Here is a 21,302-nt window from a genome sequence, read left to right as displayed (position 1 = left end):
GCGGCCGGGCAGGCAGGGGCTCTTCCGCGCAGACCCCGCGCAGCCTGCCTGCGCCCCCGCGGAGATCGGGCGGCAGGATGGAGCCCGGGGATCCCCGCGGAGGCGGAGCGGCGGAGGCGGAGCAGCGGAGGCGGAGGCTGCCCCCCAGGTAGGGCTGCGTCGGGGTTTTTTTATTTTTGCAATGCTGCATCCGCGCCGGAGGGGACGCATCGGACCGCGGGGAGACCCCTTGGCGGGCGTGCAAGGCAATGCATGCGTGCAGGCATTGCATGGAGTGCAGTGCAATGCAATGGCAACGCGGCGCCCTGCATGCATGCATGCAACTTCCACCGGCGCTCCGGACTTGGCAGGTGAGGGGGGTCCCCAGTGGGCGGCAGAGAGAGCCGGGAGGGCGAAGGGGAGCCGGGGGGGAGCAGCGCTGCTCCCCGAGCCGAGCCCAGGGGAAAATTTTTGGCGTCATTGTGCCGGGTGTTGGAAGCGGAGGCTGGCGGGGGGCCCTCACCTGCAAAACCTGGTCGCCTCTCATATATTTCGTGCATTGCATTCATCGCCCGCTTTCTCCTCCAAGGAGCTCCCGGGGGCGCGCGTGGTTCTCCCCGTGTTATCCTCGCAACAACAGCCCTGCGAGGTGGGTCAGGTGAGTGGCCCAAGGGAGCACCCAGGGATTGTCCTGGCCAGGTGGGGTGATTTGAACCCTGCTCTCTGCCCGGTCTTCGTCCTCATTTAGCCCCTACATGTGCATGACTGTGCATGACTGAGGTTTTCCCCCCTCGTCTTGGCTATGGTGTGAGTCTGTGCTGTTAATTAATGGGGATGAGCAATTCATGTCCCTCCCGGCGTGACGCTGCGCGCTGATGTCACAGGGCTGTAATGGTGGTGTGCCTCGAGATTTTTTTCATGAAACAAGTGTGCCTTTGCCCAAAAAAGGTTGGGAAACACTGTGCTAGTGCAAAGTGTGCATGGAATGCATATGCTTCTGAAAACAATATACAAAAATGTGTTGTATTAGGAAAAAATGCTTTGTAAGAATGTGAATGCATGCAGGTCTTGTGATCCGAAAATTCGTTCTATGAAAGTTCACTAATCTAAACACAAGGAATTAGTACTGAAAATTCCTATACACACTGCAAGTTCAGATATCCAAGCAGCCAGGCCTGCATAAAATACTATAAACAGATAAGCAGTCTTAAACAAGCCTTCTTCTTTTTTACTGTTTTACTGGTCCTCATAAGCTGTTTCATCAGAAACGGTGTTGGGTGGGAGCGGTAGAATTTGGACAAGGTTTCAGAGGGTTTTTCTGTCCCGTCCCATCCATCCCCCCCCCCCCCATTTTGAGGCCAAAGTTCCACAGTCAGGAATGCTTAGAAATTTCCCCATAGGAATCAATTGAGAATGTTGACTCATTATGTGAACGCTTGTCTAACAAACGGATTGTGTTTATTAGGCAAAAGTGCATACAAAATGTGCATTTCAGAAGAAATTAGCACTGAAATGCTGGCGAATTTTCACAAGGACTTGAAAAAAAAATGTTCAACTGGTATGGAAATAATAACTTTAAGAATGGGAAAATGAGAAAAAGAGAGAAACCAACAGGGACAGATTTGCTCTTCCTGAGCGCTAGTAGATTGGGAAATATCACAAGGGGAGTCTCACGGGCTTTGGGGCAGCAGAGTCAGCAATGTGAGGGATGCTAGTGCTTTTCCTCTTCAGGGGGATCTTAGTTTGGGGGTCGCAGCTCAGTGGTCAGAGCACTTGCTTTGCACGCAGAAGGTCCCAGGTGAGGCTAGGCATCTATCTCCCTTGCCTGAAACCATGGAGAGCTACTGCCAGTCATTGCAGACAGCACTGTTCAAAGGGACCTTAATGGTCTGATACAGTATGAAGCAACTCCTTACGCATTCCTTCCTTTGTCTTTGGGGGGGATTCCTCCCCATTTCTGCCCGTGCAAACAAATGGACCAAAAGTGCACATTCTCTCATGCAGAGTCAGGGAAAGGGGTCTTGGTTGGGAATACCCTCGAGGGCAGAATATTTGTATACTGCGAACAATCTTTTGGATCATGGGGAGTCATTTTGAAGCGCCCCTTCATCCAACCTGCCTGTTCTCTTTTCTTGTTGTTGGGTCAGGCGAAGGGGCTTACTCAGAGCTGTAGCTACGGGGGAGCTGGTGAGGGTTTTCGCCCCGGTTGAAGCCTCCAGTGGGGTGCCATTGAGGCTCCCAGTCTCTCTCTCCCCGCCCCCTCTGTACACAAGTACGGATGGGGAGTGTGCCAAACCGGGTCTTTGACTTGGGTGAAATAAAGCCTGGTTTTGCCCCTGGTTGCTATCCAGTTGCAGCCCAGCAATTATCACTTAATAGGGTGTTACCCAATACCACCTATCCAAGATAGCAGTTCCACACTTGGCCAAAGTGTTACATAAGACGTGGGAGGAGACGCTGCAGAGCGCCCTGGCTGCTGTGACACCCAAGGGGAGAGGTATAAAGTTGGGCGCCTCCGAAGGAAACAGCATCTTCCTCCGCCCAGCTGCTTTTCTCTTGACAGCACGCAAGGAGCAAGAGGAGGCACCTGCAGGATGAGGTCTACCATGCACAGCCTTTTGATGCTCCTGCTCTGCTCATTCTGCGTTTGGGCAGACATTGCCATGCAACCAGACTTCGATCTTCAGAAGGTACTGAGCTGTAGGGAAAGGGTGCGGTCACTGCTGTGTGGAAGTTGCACCCCTTTCTTTGCTTCCAGAGCTAGCCAATTGCTCACACTTCTGCAACCATGTGCCCTCCAGGAGTTGGTGCTGAAGGAACTCCCACCAGTCCCAGCTAGCCAGAGGCCAGTGGCAAGGGGATGATGGGAGATGATGGGTCCACCAAGTACCATCTAAATTTATGCTCGATTTGTTGCTGGCCATTTTCTCTGTTGTCTTTTGATTTTATAACGCTATCTGGTTGCCAAATTTGAAAGCCTTGTCATCACCTCATGCACTTGCCAGAGGCAGCTTCCCTGACGCCGTTGTTGGTTTATTGCTGACCTACGCTTCAGTCCAGCTCCTGAGATTTAATCTGGGTGTGCATTTATTCTCCTTTTTATTATGGGCTTCTTTTCCTTAGAGGGGTTCCTGTGCTCCACTCCGAGCCTTGGCACAAATAATGCAGGTTAATTGAAATGCACAGAAATGTGGGAAATGCCAGATTTGGCCTCATCTGGATGGTGGAGTGGAGGGGTGAGACCTCTGGTCTGACTGGAATGGTTTCCTCCAGTTTTCAGGGATGTGGCACATCATGGCCGGATCGTCAAACTGCCCTGTATTCCAGGGCATGAAGAGCCTCATGACAACATCTGCTGCTCTAGTCAAACCCCTTCCAAACGGTGACATGAAAATACTTACTGGCTACCCTTTGTAAGTAACTACTGCTAGTCCCTTAGCTGGCCTTAGGAGCACTTTACATGATTAAGAATGGGGGAGGGAGGGCACATTTTGCAGGGGGGAAATATGCCCCTCCCAAATACCCCCTCCCTGTGAAACCCTTTGAAAATGCTGGGGCAGGATGAAAATGTTCCCTCTTCATTAGACCAAGCACTCTGGTTTCCCTTGGGGGTGTTGCCATGTAGACTACAATGGATTGGTGATCCCCGATGGCTGGATCATAGAGCCAGCAAGGAGAAGCACCCTCTTTCAGAACAGATGTGCCAAATTCTCATAAAAATTTGCTGGGATGGGTTTGGACCATTTCCCTATAAGGAGATATTTAATGCTCTGGCCACCCCACTCCTCCTACAAATCAACACTGAAGTGTTATAGTGTTCCAATACTAATTTAATCAGTACTTTCCTAATCTTATACATACTGGAAAAGTGACCTGATGCTAATTAAAATACACAAGTGGGGTGATAAAATGAAACCTGCTACAAATGTTATAATTTATTTGTTTATTTCATTGCATTTCTATTCCACCTTTTTCTAAGATGTGCTCATGGGGGTGTATTATGCTTCTGCCTCCTCGTCTAATCCTCACAATGACCATGCGGTTAGGGTGAGAGGCAACAACTGGCCCCCAGTGAAAGCCCTGGTCTCTGAGGTCTTTGTGGTTGCACCAACTATTACACTATCACTGGCTCTCATAATGCGATTTTCCTCCGTGTAGGGCTTTCTGGGTGTTTTGGACTCCGGTTCCCATCATCCCTGACCATTGATCTTGCTGGCTGGGGCAGATGCAACATGTAGCCCCCAAACACCTGTGAATATGTTGGGCAGCTAAATCTTCCCCAGGTCAATAGGAAGGAAGAGCCCTAGCGCAACATATTGTCAGCAACGGCAGTGATGCTCCTTTCCCTGTTCTCCCCTCTGAGAAAGGGATCACGATGTCAAGTGTGCCCCTCACCCGCATTAAAATATGGGTGAATGAGACAAAGCACCTTTGCTGAAAATGCCCCACGGGGAAGCAGCCTCCGTAGTCTAATAGCTCAGTTGGTAGAGCATGAGACTTTTGATCTCAGGGTTGTGAGTTTGAGCCCCACATTGGACAAAACATTCCTGCATTGCAGGGGGTTGGACTAGATAACTCTCAAGGTCCCTTCCAATATGATTCTATAATGGGGGGGGGCTCAACTTCTTGCTAATATTTAAAAAAAAAACCACAGGCAGATTTTACTATCTGGGCCCAGTTGCTTAGTCACATTAAATAGGTCCTTGTAAGTGTAACTTTGCATACTTAGTGTTTTGTAAAGTTTGTGGAGGCTTTAAAGCTACTCAGAATCAAACAACAGCAGCAAGACTACTCATTGCGAAGTATTGGAAGACACAGGAGCTACCCACATTGGAAGAATGGCAGATGAAAATGATGGACTACATGGAATTGGCAGAAATGACTGGCAGAATTTGTGACCAGGGAGAAGAGTCGGTGGAGGAAGACTGGAAGAAATTTAAAGACTACCTGCAGAAGTACTGTAAAATTAAGGAATGTTAAAACGATGTCTGATGGAAAATAATTGGTATTGGTAAAAAGATTTTTAAGTAAATGTAAATAAGGATTGATAACTGGAAAATTGACATTTATAATAGGTTAATATCTCGAGTGAGGACAAATGTTAGAGGGTAAGGATTTGCTGAATTTAATATCTGAACTGGAATACAAAATGGGAGGTGTGAGGAGGTCAAGAAACTAGTGAATGAAATATAAGATTTGAAAATATTAATCTATTTTCTGTTTTGTCTCTTGGCTTTTCTCTTTGTTCTTATTCTTTCTTTTTTTCTTTTCTTTTTCTCTCTTCTATTGCTAACTGTTTCTTATTGTGTATTATTTATGTGTTTGTTTTTGTATTTTTTTATTTTAGTAGTTTTTTAATGTATGAATTCTGGAATTTTTTATTGTTTGTGAAACTTTAATAAACATTATTTAAAAAGAATAAAATAAAGCTACTCAGAATCAAATGATAGCTTAGTAGATAGAGCATGAGACTCTTAACCTCAGCGCTGTCGGTCTGAGCTCCACATTGGGCAAAACATTCCTGCATCTCAGGGGGTTGGACTTGTGGTCCCTTCCAACTGTATAATTCTGTGATTTCTAAACCCAGTATGTGTCTTTCCCTCATTTCTCTTTCCAGCCCTGAGGAGTGCAAAAAGGTAGAGATGTACTTTAAGAAGACAGACCAGCCTGCACACTTCACAAACGACGGTAGGGCACAAGTGCTTTAGGGCGTAGAGAGAGGGGAGCAGGACTGTGCATTAAGGTTTGCCCCCGGAATTGCATTTTCCTGCCCCCCGCCCAGCCTGCCATGATTCAGATGAGGGGATGGACCAAGCAAGGGGTTTCCCAGGCACGGCCAGGGCAGGCAAAAGTCTGCATCTTGGAGGAAAATCAGGACCATGGAGAGATCCCCTTCTCCTGAGATCAAACAGCCATGTTGCCTCAGCAAGGTCTTAGGGCCACAGACTTTACGAGCAGGACTAGCTAGTCATTGACTAGAGGCCTTGCTCCTTGAGGGTGAGTGAAAGAACTGTAGCTTTCTGCTGCAACCCTTGGTTCCTTTGTGGGAATAGGATTTTCAGCTGCAGGGATCTCTCCTGAGGACTCTCTTGATTTCTCATGGAGTCTGTGGACCAGCCATCAGAGTCTGGTGGCCAAGGTGTCTACTCGGGGAGAGAGGAAGAAGTGTCAATGGACCCCCTTGAGATGGACAAGGGCATGGACTAATTTCCTTCTCAGAGCTGCAGTTGCCTGAGGACTTTGCCTCTGCAGGATTTTGGTCCAGAGCCAGGACACAACCACATCTTGTGTGAGAGGAAAGCCTGGCACATGACCTCTTTCTGAGTAGGGGCTACCTGTGTGGGTAACTACACATGAGTAATGTGGCAACAGGGACAGTGGGACTCTGCAAAACTGACCTGCCAAATGGTTATGTGTTTAAAATTCCTGTGTGCCCCTGAGTCTGTGCAGAGTGCTTTTTTCTCTCTCTAAAAGAACCAAGGTTTTGATAAAAAGGCTTGAGACAGAGTGATCCTGAGTATGTACAGGGTACTTCTTAATGAAGATTGAAACTCACATGTTTTGGTATATATATTCCCTTGCCTGCTAAGTGCAAGAACACTGCACATACATTCCTAGCAATTGCCAAATAAATTCTGGTTTCTCTGCAGCCTAGCTGGCAAAAGAGCTTGCCATTCACGTTAGTGGTTCTTGGATCATTTCCTCCTCTCCCATCTAGGAAAATTGGTGCGGACACTCTAGAAGAAGTCTAGAATCCTTTGAAGGAATGGGTTTCCCAAATCTAAAACCTGACTGTGCAGTCAGTCTGAAACGGGCCCCAAAATCCCCATTTTTCCTTCTCCATTAGTTAAATGCATTAACTTGAGCACTTGAGCCAATGTATAAAAAGAACCCAGCTGTATAAACAAAGCCCTCTCCTTTATCAGTACATGACGCTTAATGGATGGCCTTGTCAGTTCTGAATTTGAGACGGGACGCCAGAGCTGGGGTTTATCTTATCTTGTAGGTTGTAAATATCCTGACACACTGACGCACAGGCTCTGCAAGACAGGGTCTGTCAGCCCCCAAGGCCGGAGATGGAGATGGCGTCAAGGGAAACTCCTATAGCTGGGTGACCTCCTTACCCCAAGATAAGAGTACCGGTACAGGAACATCTGTTTATTGTCATGGATGTCAACTTACGTGTATGAACGTACGAGGCTGGATTCCTGGGGAAGGGGGGAGAGGGTGCCTTGAGGGGATATATACTGCATGAAATTTCTCTTTCTTTGGGCTTGCTGTGAACTGACCACGCAAGTGCTTTTCTGCTGCTCCGGAGAGCAGAAATAAAGAACTCTTTCTCTGAATCAACCTTGGGGTCTTTCGGCTCCTTCCTCCCTCTTTGGGAGCAATGCCCACCCAACCAATTGGTAAAGTCTAAGAAGGCTACATTTCTTGGTGCATTGGCCAGGAATGTGTTCTCCGAGGATGAGGGACGAAGGTCCGAGGCATCACCACAGGCGACTGATAAAGGAGAGGGCTTTGTTCATACAGCTGGGTTCTTGTTATACATTGGTTCAAGTGCTCAAGTTAATGCATTTTAGCTAATGGAGAAGAAAAAATGGGGATTTGGGGGCCCGTTTCAGACTGACTGCACAGTCAGGTTTTAGATTTGGGAAACCCATTTCTTCACCTTGAGGTGGCAATCTTTGTGATGCTATGTAATGCCACACGAGGGAAAGACAGAATGTATTTAGGGTGGCATGGGATAACCTCAGAGTGTGGCTTGGTGGGTGATTATCAATATTATCTGGCTCTGGAAAGATGGGAGGAAGGAAAAGTTGGAAGGACAGAAGAACAGATTCTGATCCTCCTTCCATGGCCAGAACTAATCGGGGTTCCATCTCCTCCTTCATTCAGAGAATGCCAAGAGAGATATGCGGGTGCTGGAAACCGACTACACCAACTTTGCCCTCCTCTACACCTTCAAGGAGATCGAAGATGAGCCCAGCAGCACCACCGTCCAGTTGTACAGTACGTGCTCCAATGACCCATCCTTGAGCAAGAGAGAGGAGGGTGGAGGTGGCATCTTACTTCCTGAGCCATTGATGGCAGAGCGGTGTTGCTAAGTTGGGGCTGCTTCTTTGAATGAAGGGATTGCACACCCTCTGATGCATCCCAGGCAAAAGCAGGGGCCCCTGACTGAATCCCCTGATCGGGACCCCTCACTGAAACTCAGGAGTTGCTTTCTTCTCTGTCTCCTTGGTGCTGTGCTGATTAACTCTGCAGCCACTTGTCTTCCATGGAGGATGTTGGCGGGCGGGTGGGGGCGTTGTAGATAAAACTAGCAAACCCTCATTTCCCTACAATAGATTATAATACAATACAGTACAGTACAGTGCTAAACAGGGCCAGCACAAGGCAATTTGCTGCCTGAAGTGAAGGGTAAGATGGCACGTCTCCCCCACATATACTGGCAGCTGAATCTTATTTTAGCACTGGTGATGGGGACAGCAGAATTTCAGGGCAGGCTATGTGGCACAGCTCTCCCCTCTGATACTTCGCTGCTGCTGCTGCTACCCTCCTCCCCTCCAGCTGCCTCACACTTCATAATGGACAGGCTCCATCACCAAAATAAAAAGTAGCATCCATTTTATGACACTTTAAATTATCTGGAATCCTGGGAATTGGTGGAGGATGCAGAGGACTCGATGCCTCCCATAGAACAAGAGTCCCAGCATTCCTTGCAAGGAGGGAGAAGGTTGTTAAATGGTTTGACTGGACCACTAGTTTTAAGGCGGGACAAGACAGATGTTTTGTTATATGTACAGCAGCATCAGCCGGCAAGAGGCACTTTATAAAGCTTAAGAGGCCAGGCCTTTGCCCCAATAAGTTTACAGTCTAAAAGTTGATGGAGGGAAGGCCATGAAAACAGAGGTGCCAAGTTGCTCCCAAGACTGAGGGGGCCCAGAGCATGTCATACGAAAGTGGGGCAAGTGTCCAGGCCATGAGGTGCAACCCCTCATTCAAACCACTTCTGAAAGCTCCTCCTCCTCCCTACCTCCGGCCTCAGCCCACAGACTGGAACCCCCTTAGGGTGTTCCCTCCACATGGTAGCCTCTCAAGATTCTACCCTGCCCTGCCCACAAACTGGAGGTTGGTGAAGTTATTGCTCACCACCTCAAACAGAGTCTAATTCTGACCTCCTCTGGATGCAGCCCGCACTCAAGACATCAGCAATGAAGTGCTGGAGAAGTTCAAGGAGCATTACCACAAGGTGGGGCTCACAGATGACCTGATGGTAATCCTCCCCAAGTCTGGTGAGTACAGCATTTGTGATTTGTTTTCCTTTCAGCCTGTCTGGTTTAGCATGGTGCTGGTACTCACCATGAAGTTGCTACAGTAATCTCACACTTTTAACATATGAAAGAAAAAGGTACCAGTGCTGCATACCTTTGAGTGCCCCCAGAAAAAAACATTGCTCATTGCGAGGATAACACTGATTCCCACAAATTGATCCAGAGGTTGGGTTGTGAGTGAAATGGCAGCAAAGGAATGGGCCAGGTGAGATTTTCCAAGCTAGCATATCCATTGGGTATAAGCCATACCACCAGACGTATTTTTTTAAAAAAAAACAAAAACAAAAAGACAACCTACTTGTTTTGCCTAGTGGGAGTCAGTGCTGACCATTAAGGCCTCCCATGCTTGCTTGACAACTGGATTTCCTAAAGTCACACCTCTGTGTTCTAATATTCATGAACTTCTTTCCCTTTTTTGCATTGCAGATGTTTGCTACAAGCTCCTCAGGTGAGTGAAAGATCTGGCAAAAGAGGGGGTGTTTGCTACATCTGGAAAACTGGAAGCTGGAGGGTAGAGAGTTACTCCCCCCTTTGGTGATGTAGTAATGGGCAGCCAGTGTCCAATGGTGGTTTAGACTACCTGGAATCAAGCTATCTGGGTGCAGAGAGACAGGACAACACTCAGATACCAGGCACTGGAGGCTCTCGTGGTCTGTTGCGGGGATGGGAAACATCAGCAGCTGCCTAGATGCAGTTGGGCTACAACTCCCATCAGCCTCAGCAAACATGGTCAATGGCCAGGGATGATGGCAATGAGCATCAAAGACCAAGAAACCTCAGGAGAGTTTCCCACTCCTGTTTGCAGCCAATCCTTTTTCCTGGGCACAAAGTGACTGTCATTCAACAATCATGTGGAAGCCCAAGGAATCCTCAGACAAGTCCAGAAGCTTGTTTACAGGCAGATGTGGGCTTTTCTCTTCCAAGGTTGTCAAGGGGAGGGAGGTGAGGAGTGCATCCATGTGTGGGAGCAATGGCAAACCAAGCCCCACAAGAAGGGCCTGCCAACAGCTGCCCCAAGGAAATAGGGCCCTGCATTTTGCTGGCATCACACCAGGGCAAGTGTGGGGAAGCCTTGGCCATGCTGGCTGGGGATGATGGGTGTTGTGCATCAGGAGCTGCATCTGGAAGTCCAAACATTGACCAGCCCTGCTGCAGGGCTTTTCTGAGCAGATCTGCCATCTGTTGGTTGCTGTGGAGAAGGTTTGTGAATGGACAACCCAAGAAGAAAAAGAGGAAGAGGTAGTAGTTAGGACAAAATTTTGATACAGTGCCAGTTGCACAGTTCAAGACTTTTTCCACATACCATCCTGCCTTTTGTTTTGCAGTGCCTGAAGAGGACCCAATTCATCAGCGGCCAAGGCTTAACCTCCACCCCACTGCAGAAGTCCGGCTGATTCAGAAATTGTTGCTGTTGATCAGATCTCTCGCTCCCTTCTCCCACTACAAGCGTTCCCCACTCTGCAATCTGACCTCTGCTTCATCCACACCCCACCCTTTCCTGCTGAATAAACAGCTTTACAAGGTGGATTCTTTTTTAGCAATGTGTTTCTTTGAGATAGGCTGTTTTTAGCAAGGATGGTGAGGTCTATTGCAGATATTAATATTGCACAGTTTGAAGCGACTGGATGCATGAAAACTGACTCCTTTTTGGAAATAAAACATTGTCAAGGTCAATAACTTTAATTAAAACTTTACTTGCAGAACTTTCTTCAAAACATGACAAAAAGCAGAAAATGATACATCCAAACAGTTCCACAAGACATGTGCCAGTCCAAAGCATAGGCTCAGCATTTTAGAAAATATGAAATCCCCCCCAAACACACCTATAAGCCTTCTTACTTCCACAGAGCCTGCGAACAAAAAACACAACGGCTGCTCCCTTCTCATGTGAGCTAAGGTTAAACACTCACACGTTAGCTAGCAGAAAACAACAATAGTTAATGATCAACTCAGTTAAAACTCAGTCTCCCTTAGAATACTGCAGTGGAATTTCTCCATGTTAAACTTTTTCAGCAAAACGCATTTAGCCATTTAGCCATTTCAGTGTCAATTAAACAATTATACTAACAAGGTCCCTAGACCATTGTGTAACAGACAGTGGGCATTTAACTTTCCAGACTCAAAGTATGCCTTCTGGCAGCCATGAGGGAGCATACCATCCATTTGTACTGTCCTGCTATTAACCCCCATACTATGGGAATATAGTTTAAACATACCAGAACATCTGAAAATATCAAAAATATTAATTTGGACAACAACTTCAGACCAAAAGCAATATATCAGTGGACATACATGTACCATTTGCTTCAATGAGGCCCTTGCAGCATCACAACCCCAGCATCTACCTGCCTGAGATGATGGCTTCCTGTACACCCATTTCAGTGGACCAATCTGCATTTCAAATCCGTTCTGTATAGATCCTCGAGCGATTTCCCATTGTTAAGGTTGTATAGAACATTTTAATTTCCTGTTCCACAACTCTCTACATTTTTAAACATCCAAAGAGCATTTATAAATAGCAGTTATAGATGTAGCTTTCTGAGAAGTTCTGGAAAGTCCCTCCAACAATTTAGGAGATGCCAAAGTGCTCAAAGCAGACACCAGCAGATGTTGCCTTTCTAGATATTGCCATTCAGCATTCGCTGGTAAATGATATTTAAACCTCAATGTAGGAAATGACCAAAATTCTCCACTTGAACCTATCTGCTGATCTAATATATACCTAAATCCCACATATCAACCCACTTTTTCCAGAACAGAGGCTGACTTTCCATCTTCAAATCTGTATTGCCCCATCAAATTAATCTGCCATGAGGATATGGGCCAAATTATAACTGATGAGACAATACATGCCATGTCTTTGCAGTTGCTAAAATTGTAGGTGGGATGAGGTGGTATTTCTCTTTTTCCCAAAGCTACCCATCGTAAGATGGGTGCTAAGAAGTTTTCTCTAAAAAATACCCATGCTGAGGTAGTCATAGAATAGTAAGGATTCAAAGGATGGCTGTCTCTCTGTTCCTGTACTTTTTCGGGAAGGATGGATGTGGTATGTTTCTCATTCATTGTGAGCTGAAGGTGATTTTCCCCTCAGGGAGACCTCAGCTCTGCAACCCTGGTAGGTGCTGATCTTGTTATGGACACCACACACCCCACAACCCTGGGACTTTCATTCACCCAAATGCACAGAGACTGATCTCTCACCCCCTGTCTCCTAGCCCCTTCCTCACTTTCCTGCCTTACAGATCCTCCTATGCACCCTCCCCTGAAGCTCTGAGGACCCCCACTTTGCCCAAATGCACAAAGACTGGGCTAGGTGCTCAGCAGATTCGAGAAGGTGTTAGCGTGCAGTGCTCAGGAGGGAAAGAAGCCAGCCAGGAGCCTGGCAGGATAAGACTTGTTGAATTTATTTGTGATGCAAAGCCATGGAAAGGACTTTGGGGGTGGAGTGGGGGAGAAAATAATAATTCCTCTGCAGCATGATTCCTCCTTCCCACATTCCTCTCCTCTCCTCTCTGGGATGGAGCTGCGCACTTGGGAGGGGAGGGAAGAGTTGCCCGCAACAGGGGGGGAGGAAAGAGTTGTTGCTGCTGTCACCACCACCGTTCAGCTGGTGCCTTTGGAGAGGCAGCCAGACCACTTTGCTTGGTGGGCTGCGTTCACAGCTGCCTCTTTTGTGGGGCTGAAAGGAAGATTCTGGCTTCTCCTTCCTCAGCAGTCTGGGCTGGAGAGTGGGTCACTCAGGCTGTAGCCAAGGCTCAGAAGTGGGGAAGCATCCCTCACCCAACTTGCACCCTTAATTTTTTTGCACCCAGGGCAACTGCCCCGATGGCCCCTACCATGCTATGTCCCTGCCTCTTATAGCCTACAGTGGACTGACACCAGCCTTCCATGTTATTCTCTTTCTTTCAATTATTACAGTTCCACTTACTACAATTAACTATACTGGTGGCACAGTAAAATTGAATGGTTAGCATTAGCATCAATGCCTGGAAGGTTTTGTTCCAAAACTGTTATTATATGGTCTCAGACCATTAGCCTAATTGCCCTGTATAAAAGGGTGTTGTAAGTATGTGGACAGAGAAGGAGCATCCTACACAGCCAGAAGTGCTAGACGGAGACAAGTGCCAGAGTGAGAGAGAGAAGGCAGGGAAATATTGGGCATACGATTTTTGATTGCTCTGCTGGTAGGTCTTTTGATTCTGTACTTCCTGAAACAGCTCTGGTGGTCATGCAGACACTTCCCTCCAGGGCCCCTTCCACTTCCTGCGATTGGAAGCATGTGGCAGACTGCGATCAGGCTCTATCAAGAGACATTCGCTAAAGTACTTCTTTCTAAATAAACTGGCTGAGAAGGAGAATTCATGAAGCGAAGCATGAATTATTTTCTTCTCGTGGTAACTGTGGATAACTATGGTCTTTGTGAAACCTTCTGGCATGAATTTTATAGGAGAAATCAGTATGTGATATCTAGGAGACTTGGGGTCCAATCTCCCGGGAGGTGGGGGGGTGCTGAAAGGCAGTTTAAGCACTCATGTTATTTTCACACCACCCTGTGGTTGGGTTGAGAGCTAGAGGCTAGCCCAAGGTCACTCAGTGAGCTCTGGGGCAGAATTGTGCTTTCTACCTGCTTCTCCCCAATCCCAGTCCAACACTCTGACCACTGGAAAGTCATCAAAGAAAAGCTTCTCCCCAGGCCTGGGTACTCTAATAGTTCTAACTTGAAATACATTTGGAAAGTGCCCAACCCAGGGAATAAATATCATAGTATTTCTCACAAGTATATAGGCGGTCCACTCAGGAGCTAACTTCTTGTTAGCATCTCTGGGTTACAGAAAGATCTCTGAAATGTCCTCAGGGGCCAGTACACTCACACACACTTGTGGGCAGAATGAAGATTCAAGGACAGAAAATCTGATAGCTTAGTTCAGACTGGAGAATAAATAGGCTTCTTCTTTTTTCAGCTGCCCAGATAAAAAGTGAAATGTGCAAATACTTTAAAATCCGATTCACAGTATGAATGACCAATGCCAAATGGGCAAACCACCCTCTTGTTCAAAAAAGTTAAAGGGTCAGGAAAGGTTAGCCATGGAGGCATGCCAGGATTGAAACATGAGGTTGTACAATGAGAGTGGCTCAGAAAACTTTACAGAAGCAGGAAGAAAAAAGCTAAGCAATTTATCAGGAACTAGTGATCAGTGTGTCTGTTTCAGTTCAGAAGCATAACATCCAGTGGAGCAGTGGCGTAGCGTGGGTTCTCAGCACCCGGGGCAAGGCAAGTAATTTGCGCCCCCTAACCCGTGGATTTTAGCACTCGAGTCTCTTCCGCGCCCCCCCAGATGTTGCGCCAGGTGCGGCAGGCCCCCCCTGCACCCCCCACGCTACGCCACTGCTCCCACCACAAGTCTTCAGGACAGCCATCCGAAGGCTGGCGGCGGGAGGAGGTCTCTCCGCCCCACCGCCAGCCTTCGGAGGAGGACCAAGGACAGTGGGGAAGACGCGCTGTGCTTCCCCGCTGTCCCGGAGATTTCCCTATGGACTTTCGTCTTGCGAAGGGCCGGCCAAACGCGCCCCCCCCAATGTTGCGCCCGGTGCGGCCGGCACCCCTGGCACCCCCCACGCTACGCCACTGCAGTGGAGCCACAACTTACACTCTTTGCAATGATGTGTTCCCTTTTAACTTCCAGCTAGGAGGTTTACAAGCTCATAAACACAGGTGCTGATTCATTTATCTGTTTTAAAATGTTGCTGCACCAGCATTCCTCAAGCAGTTAGTAGCAGTTGGCGCCAAGGGTGGATGGACTACAAGTTAGTGAAGTTATCAGGCACCCCATCTAAAACATACCACACAGCTAGCTGAAGTATTTAATATGCTCCATAAGTAATATGCTTCAAAGTAGGTGGAACAAAACCAAGAGCACATGCATCTCTGGGTGCTGTCCTGTCTCTTTGCAGCATCACTTTTTGGTGTGGCTGCATAAGGAGCTTACAGGTGGGCTGAGATCTAAGATGGGCATGTACAGGGAACCCCTGACTTCTGCAGGGGTTGCGGTCTGGGTCCTTGCATGCAACAGCGGAGCACACGTAAGTCCTATTAAGCATAATTATTTAATTGACACTAAAATGGGGAATGCCTGTGTGTAATTGAAACGGACATGGGGGATATTCCACTGGAGTATTCCTGTAGGGACTGGGAAGAGGAGGAATGGTGGAGACCGCCTCCCCATGCTGACCCTTCCAGGGAGGAGGAAGAGGAAGACAGTATAGATTTACAACAGGGGGTTGAGGGAGGTCGCAGCTCAGAGACAGATGAGGGGGAAAGCTGGGAAATCATGGGAGAGCCAGAACAATACCCAGCTGATACGTTGTCATTAGAATGCATTCCAGACCCTCCATCTCCCAGAACCCGGTGAGCCTTAAAAAGCAGAAGAGCAAAGAGGTCAAAGACAGAGGGCACGGAGCAGCCCATGTAGAGGAGACCATGAGAATGACGAATGAGGGAGTGGGTGAGACAGGGAGAGGGGGTGGAGATTCACTTGGGACAACATCATTATCCAAGAGGATGGGTTCTATAGCCTCTCTCTGTAAAGACTGAAATCAAGAAGAATGCTAAGAGACCTTTCCTTGTCTTTATACTTTCCTGGGCAACCTACTGGGAGCCGCTAACAGCATCCTGACAATACCAAGTTAGAAGCAGCTCTCCTTGAGTGCCTAGAATAGTTGATTCAGGTAGGTAGCCGTGCTGGTCTGACGCAGTCGATATATATATATATATATAGTCCAGTAGCACCTTAGAGACCAACTAAGTTTGTTCTGGGTATAAGCTTTCGTGTGCATGCACACTTCTTCAGATACACTGAAACAGAAGTCACCAGACCCTTATATATAGTGGGAGGGTGGGGGTTTTCTCAGAAGGGTAGTAAGAGACGGGTGATTGACTCAATGGGTATCGTAAACCTGTTGACGACTGTTAACGACTGCAATTAGTCCTACAGGAAAAAGCATGATAGTATTTAGATGACCAAATATAGCTTCAGCATGTGTAATGAGACAAGAATCCAATATCTCTATTCAGACCAGGTCTCTCCATAGTTTTCAGTTTAGTAATACGTTGTAATTTCTCTTTCAAGTCTATTTCTGAAATTCTTTTGTAATAAGACCGCCGCTTTGAGATCTGTACTGAATGTCCTGGGAGACTGAAGTGTTCTTCTACTGGCTTCTCTGTCTTGTGATTCCTGATGTCAGATTTATGACCGTTTATCCTTTGGTGTAGGGTTTGGCCTGTTTGTCCAATATAGAGAGCTAGAGGGCACTGCTGGCATTTAATGGCATACACAATGTTAGAAGATGAGCAATTAAGTAAGCCTGAGATGGTATGTTTGATGTTGTTGGGTCCAGTGATGGTGTTGTCTGGGTATATGTGGCAGCAAAGTTGGCATCTGGGTTTATTGCAGGCTCTGGTATCAGTTCTTAAAGTGAAGATAATTTGCCGTCCAGTCACTCTTCCCTGTGAGAACTCTGCTGGGAAAAAATGACCTGGCAAGATAGCAGAGTAGCGGCAACGGTCCTGCTTCCGTGTGAGAATAGGGATAAATCAGGTCCAGAGACGGTCCGTTCTAATCTCTAGTAGCTTTATTTACAGAGCAATAAATCAGTCAGACACCATCGGAACATTCCGGCATGTTTTTGTGCTTTTCCAAAGCACTCGCCCAGCAGCCTCTAAGTTGGGCTGCTTCTCTGTCCGTTGCAGAGACAGATCTGAAGAGCGTCAGAACAACATCCTGTGACGCACTTCTCGGCATGTAGCTCCTCCCAGCTCCTCCCAGAACCAGATACAGGACACCAGTGAGTTTTAACCCTGTTAGTTCCAAACTCCACACCCCCTCTTGTCCTGCATCTGGAGACAACAGTCAACAATGCTTTCCCTATACACAGACCCTCACAGAACTCCTCGTGCTTCTGGAAGGTTAATGGTTTTGTGAAACCATCAGCGAGGTTCTTTGTTGAGGGACAGTATTTCAGAGCAACTAGCCCCTCATGAACGCTCTGACATACATTCCGGAAACGTATGTCCAAATGTTTGGTCCTCGCCTTGAATTGCCCCGTCTCAGCCAATTTGAGGCAAGGTTGATTGTCCTCATGCACCACAACAGGCAGACAATTCTCTCCACAGATTTCCTTGACCAAACACACATAGAACTCCAGCTCTCTGCAAGCATCTGATAGCGCACTGAACTCGGCTTCAGTAGATGAAAGCGCTATGAGACTTTGCTTCCGGGACCTCCACCCAACTATAGAGTCCCCAAACTTTACCACTAGGCCTGACACTGATTTGTGATCTTCAGAGTTAGCCCAATCCGAATCCACAAAGCAAGTCAGCTTCACTTCTCCTTGAGCTGGCAACCTAAGACAAAAGTCTTTGGTTTCCTGCAAATACCTCAGAACTCTCTTGATGCCATTCCAGGCTTGCACACTGGGGTTTGATGCCTCTCTGCTGAGCAGATTGACAGCAAACGCAATGTCTGGTCTGCTCCATTGAGACAAGTACAACAAACTCCCTAGGGCTGACTGAAATACTTCAGTATTTTCAAACGCAGCGCGTTCTACTTGCTGAAATTCCTTTACGTATCCAGCTTCCATGGGTGACCTGGCACCTGCACAATCAGACATCCTGAACTTCTCAAGCAACTGTTCAATCTTACCTTTCTGGCTAAGCAAAAAGCTACCATCCTCAGTCTTCGCTATCTGAACACCTAAGTAGGATTTGACATCCCCAAGCTGCTTCAGCTTGAACCGCTTTCCAAGTTCCCTAGCAAACTTCTTCACCTGCTCACTAGTCTGTGCCATCATTAAGATATCATCAACAAAGACAAGAATCACTTCCTGTGTCTCTCCTGATCTCTTCAGGTACAGGCAACTGTCTGCAACAGACCTCTTAAAACCTAGCTCCTCTAAGGCTTCATGTAGGCACATATTCCAATTCCTGGCAGATTGGCGTAATCCATAGATGGATTTGTGCAACCGCCACACGACTCCTTGCTCACTGACTTCAAACCCTGGAGGAGGAAGCATGTACAACTCCTCCTGGAGATCTGAATTTAGGTAGGCAACATCTACATCAAAATGGTTCACCTTCCAACCTCTCTGTGCTGCTATCGCCAAAAACATTCTCAAAGTCTCCGCTCTTGAGGTCGGCGAATAAACCTCTGTGAAGTGGACACCCTTTTTCTGTGTGAATCCACGTGCCACTAATCTCGCTTTGTACTGTGGTTCTCCCGTTTCTGTGGGTTTCAAGCGGTAAATCCACCTACAACTAACAGCTCGCTGGTTAGCCGGCAGCTGAGTTAGTGAGAACACACCAAGAGACTTCATTGAGTTCATCTCCTTCTGCATCGCCTCACGCCATTTGCTAGCTTCTTCCTGAGGCAACTTCTGAACATCCTCAAAGGATTCAGGCTCACACCTAGCCACACCAACCCAAACACTAGTGGCTTCATACCTTTCAGGAGGCTTACCCTTGGTTGACCTAGCTGACCTCCTCAGAGTGAATTCCGGACCTGCGCCTGATTCACCTGGATCAGCCCTACCATCTCCTGTGTCAGAAACCTCCCCCTCTGACCTGCTGCGCCGTTTTGGGCGTACAGCTGGTTCTGCTGGCGAGGATGGTTCACTCCTCGGCTCAGACTTTACAGAGACCTGTGGAGGGGTCTTGGGACTCCCTTTTGGAGAGGTTTGAGGCCTCTGCCTTGGAGATCCCTGCTCTGGACTCTGTGGCTGTTGACCGTGCGCCTCAGCAACAGGTTCAGCCTCGTCCTCCTCCTCCTCATCACCTGAGTCTAACAGAACATCTGGGTTTCCATGAAGACGTTTCCACCCACTCTGCTCGCAAAACTCAGCACTGCCGCTAATAAGCAGCTTAGACTGGTCGCCAGCAGGGTATGCGAAACGCCACGCCTTTGAACCCGGCTCATAGCCTACAAAGATCATCTTCCTAGATCTTGGCTCACCCTTTCTGCGCATGGCCTTTGGAACCAGAACCCAAGCCTGCGAACCAAAAACGTGCAGAAAGTCCACCTTCGGTTTCTTTCCATGAAGCAGAAAGTACGGTGTGTCTCCTACACTTGAATTGAACACCCTGTTCTGCACAAAGCATGCTGTCTTATAACTTTCAGCCCAAAAGCGCTGTGGCAATCCCGAGTCTGCCAACATAGCATGCGCTGATTCCTGTAAAGTGCGAAACTTCCTCTCCGCCAACCCGTTCTGTTGCGGAGAGTAGGGGGCAGTCAAACGATGACTGATACCTTTCTGCCTGAAAAACGATTGCAGCGCAGAACCTGTGAATTCCCCCCCGCGATCAGATTGAAAGGAAATCACCCTGGTAGAGAAACGCAGCTCTACCGCTGTGATCCAATCCCTGATCAGTGCAGCTGCTTCTGATTTGCATCTAAGCGTAAACAGCCAGGTGTGTCTCGAAAAATCATCAATCAGAATCAGAATCCATTTAGACCCAGCTAAAGAAGGTGTTGGCATGGGCCCTGACAAATCTGCATGGACCAGTTCAAAAGGTTTGCTGGTCCTTCTCTCTGACCTGGGGTATGTGCATGTTGTGACCTTTGATTGCTTACAGGCTTGACAATCCAGGAATTTGTCACATGCCTTGAACCTACACCCAATTGTGTTCTCTGCAGCTTTACGCACATACGACCACGCTGCGTGCCCAAATTTTCTGTGCCACAGATGGATACAATCATTGTGTGGTGGGACATTAGCACACTGCACTTGGGCATTATCAATGGACCCACTAGCCACATTTTCCACCAGTCCCATTTTCCCACCAGCCCCATTTTCAATGGGCAGCTCCACCAGAAAGAGCCTGTCTTTCCTCTCAACACTGTAGATCTTCTTCCCATCCCTGTAAAAAGAGCACAAATTGTTAGAGAATAAGACATCAATTCCAATAGCCAATAATGCTGACACACTCAAAAGAGAATGGGCGAGTTCCGGGACATAATAAGCTGGCACTTCACAACCTAGAAAAGAGCAAAACAAAGACCCAGATTCAGTCAGTGGTCTTTTTGACCCATCTGCTAAAATAACAGAGCGTGCAGTTTTAACTGTCTTGCAGTTCCTCAGGAGCACTCTGGAGTTAACGAGGCAATGCGAAGCTCCTGAATCGATGATCAGAGAAAAAGTGTCTCTCTGGCTGTTTTCCAAAGATGCCATGGCGTTGGTTGCACCCCCACTGTCAGTGTCCTTCTTGGTTGCCATGGCCACAGCCTTCCCGCGACTAGGGCTTTCGCTGCTTCCCAGAGAGACCAACGCAGCTGTGAGGTGATAAGACGCCTTGTCTTTATTGTGGCCTGCTGCTTTCCCACGTCTCTGGTGAGAACCGGCCCTGGGAACCTGCTTTGTTGACATTCCACGCCAGCTGGTGTCCTTGGCAGCCTGGGCCTCTAGCGGATGCTTCCCAGCGCTGTTGGACGACGCCACAAAGCACAAACAACTCTTGGAGACTTTGGCTTTCACTTTCGCAGAGCTCTTGGAACGGCTTGCCTGGCCTGCACCCCCTCTCTTGGGTGCTCTGCTGCCTAAGGAACAGCCTGCAACTGCGTTCCTCTTCCCAGCTCTCAGCCGCTCTCCAGCACACAGTCCATCACACAGATGTGGTGAAGCACGGAAACAGCTTCCCAAAACAGCTCCAGCCCCCTCTGAACTTTGGGCTTTCTCTGGGCAACTCTCAGCCCCCTCTGGTGTGGCTCCCACTAAGGCTTGACATGCCATCTTCAGTGCCTGCCATGCGACCCAGGGCTTCCTCCCTTGGAGCTTTGGCAACAGCCAAGTATCAACGCTGGCCCTTAGAATGGCTAGCACCCTTTGCTCTCTCTCCAGAGCAGCCATATCTGCTTCAGAAGCTTCTGCAGACCCCTCACCGGACTGGGCATGGACTGGATCAGCCTGGGTGCAGTCCCACAGCTTCCTCTCTGCCAG

General features: G+C 48.0%; 1 protein-coding gene across 1 annotated transcript; it reads left to right on the top strand.

The window, feature by feature from the left end:
- The first annotated feature begins 2,318 nt into the window (after positions 1-2,318).
- Positions 2,319-10,842, top strand: LOC309533294 (lipocalin-15-like). The gene is made up of 7 exons (XM_082224679.1): positions 2,319-2,669; positions 3,253-3,392; positions 5,597-5,667; positions 7,879-7,992; positions 9,177-9,278; positions 9,744-9,765; positions 10,643-10,842. The coding sequence occupies exons 1-7, from the start codon at positions 2,574-2,576 to the stop codon at positions 10,647-10,649; spliced, it is 552 nt and encodes a 183-aa protein (XP_082080805.1). The 5' UTR covers positions 2,319-2,573; the 3' UTR covers positions 10,650-10,842.
- Positions 10,843-21,302: the final 10,460 nt, after the last annotated feature.

The sequence above is a fragment of the Podarcis vaucheri genome (genome assembly GCF_965113315.1).
Source record: "Podarcis vaucheri genome assembly, chromosome: 5".
NCBI classification, from domain to species: Eukaryota; Metazoa; Chordata; class Lepidosauria; order Squamata; family Lacertidae; genus Podarcis; species Podarcis vaucheri.
The sequence above is the reverse complement of the archived record's forward strand: the minus strand, read 5'-3'. Positions and strand labels throughout refer to the sequence as shown.

What these genes read in the sequence shown, in the direction of transcription:
- LOC309533294 (XM_082224679.1), top strand. Translation starts at nt 2,574, where the DNA reads ATGAGGTCTACCATGCACAGCCTTTTGATGCTCCTGCTCTGCTCATTC. An exon ending in CAGACTTCGATCTTCAGAAG is followed by an intron (nt 2,670 to 3,252) that starts GTACTGAGCTGT and finishes GGTTTCCTCCAG; the next exon opens with TTTTCAGGGATGTGGCACAT. An exon ending in TGCACACTTCACAAACGACG is followed by an intron (nt 5,668 to 7,878) that starts GTAGGGCACAAG and finishes TCCTTCATTCAG; the next exon opens with AGAATGCCAAGAGAGATATG.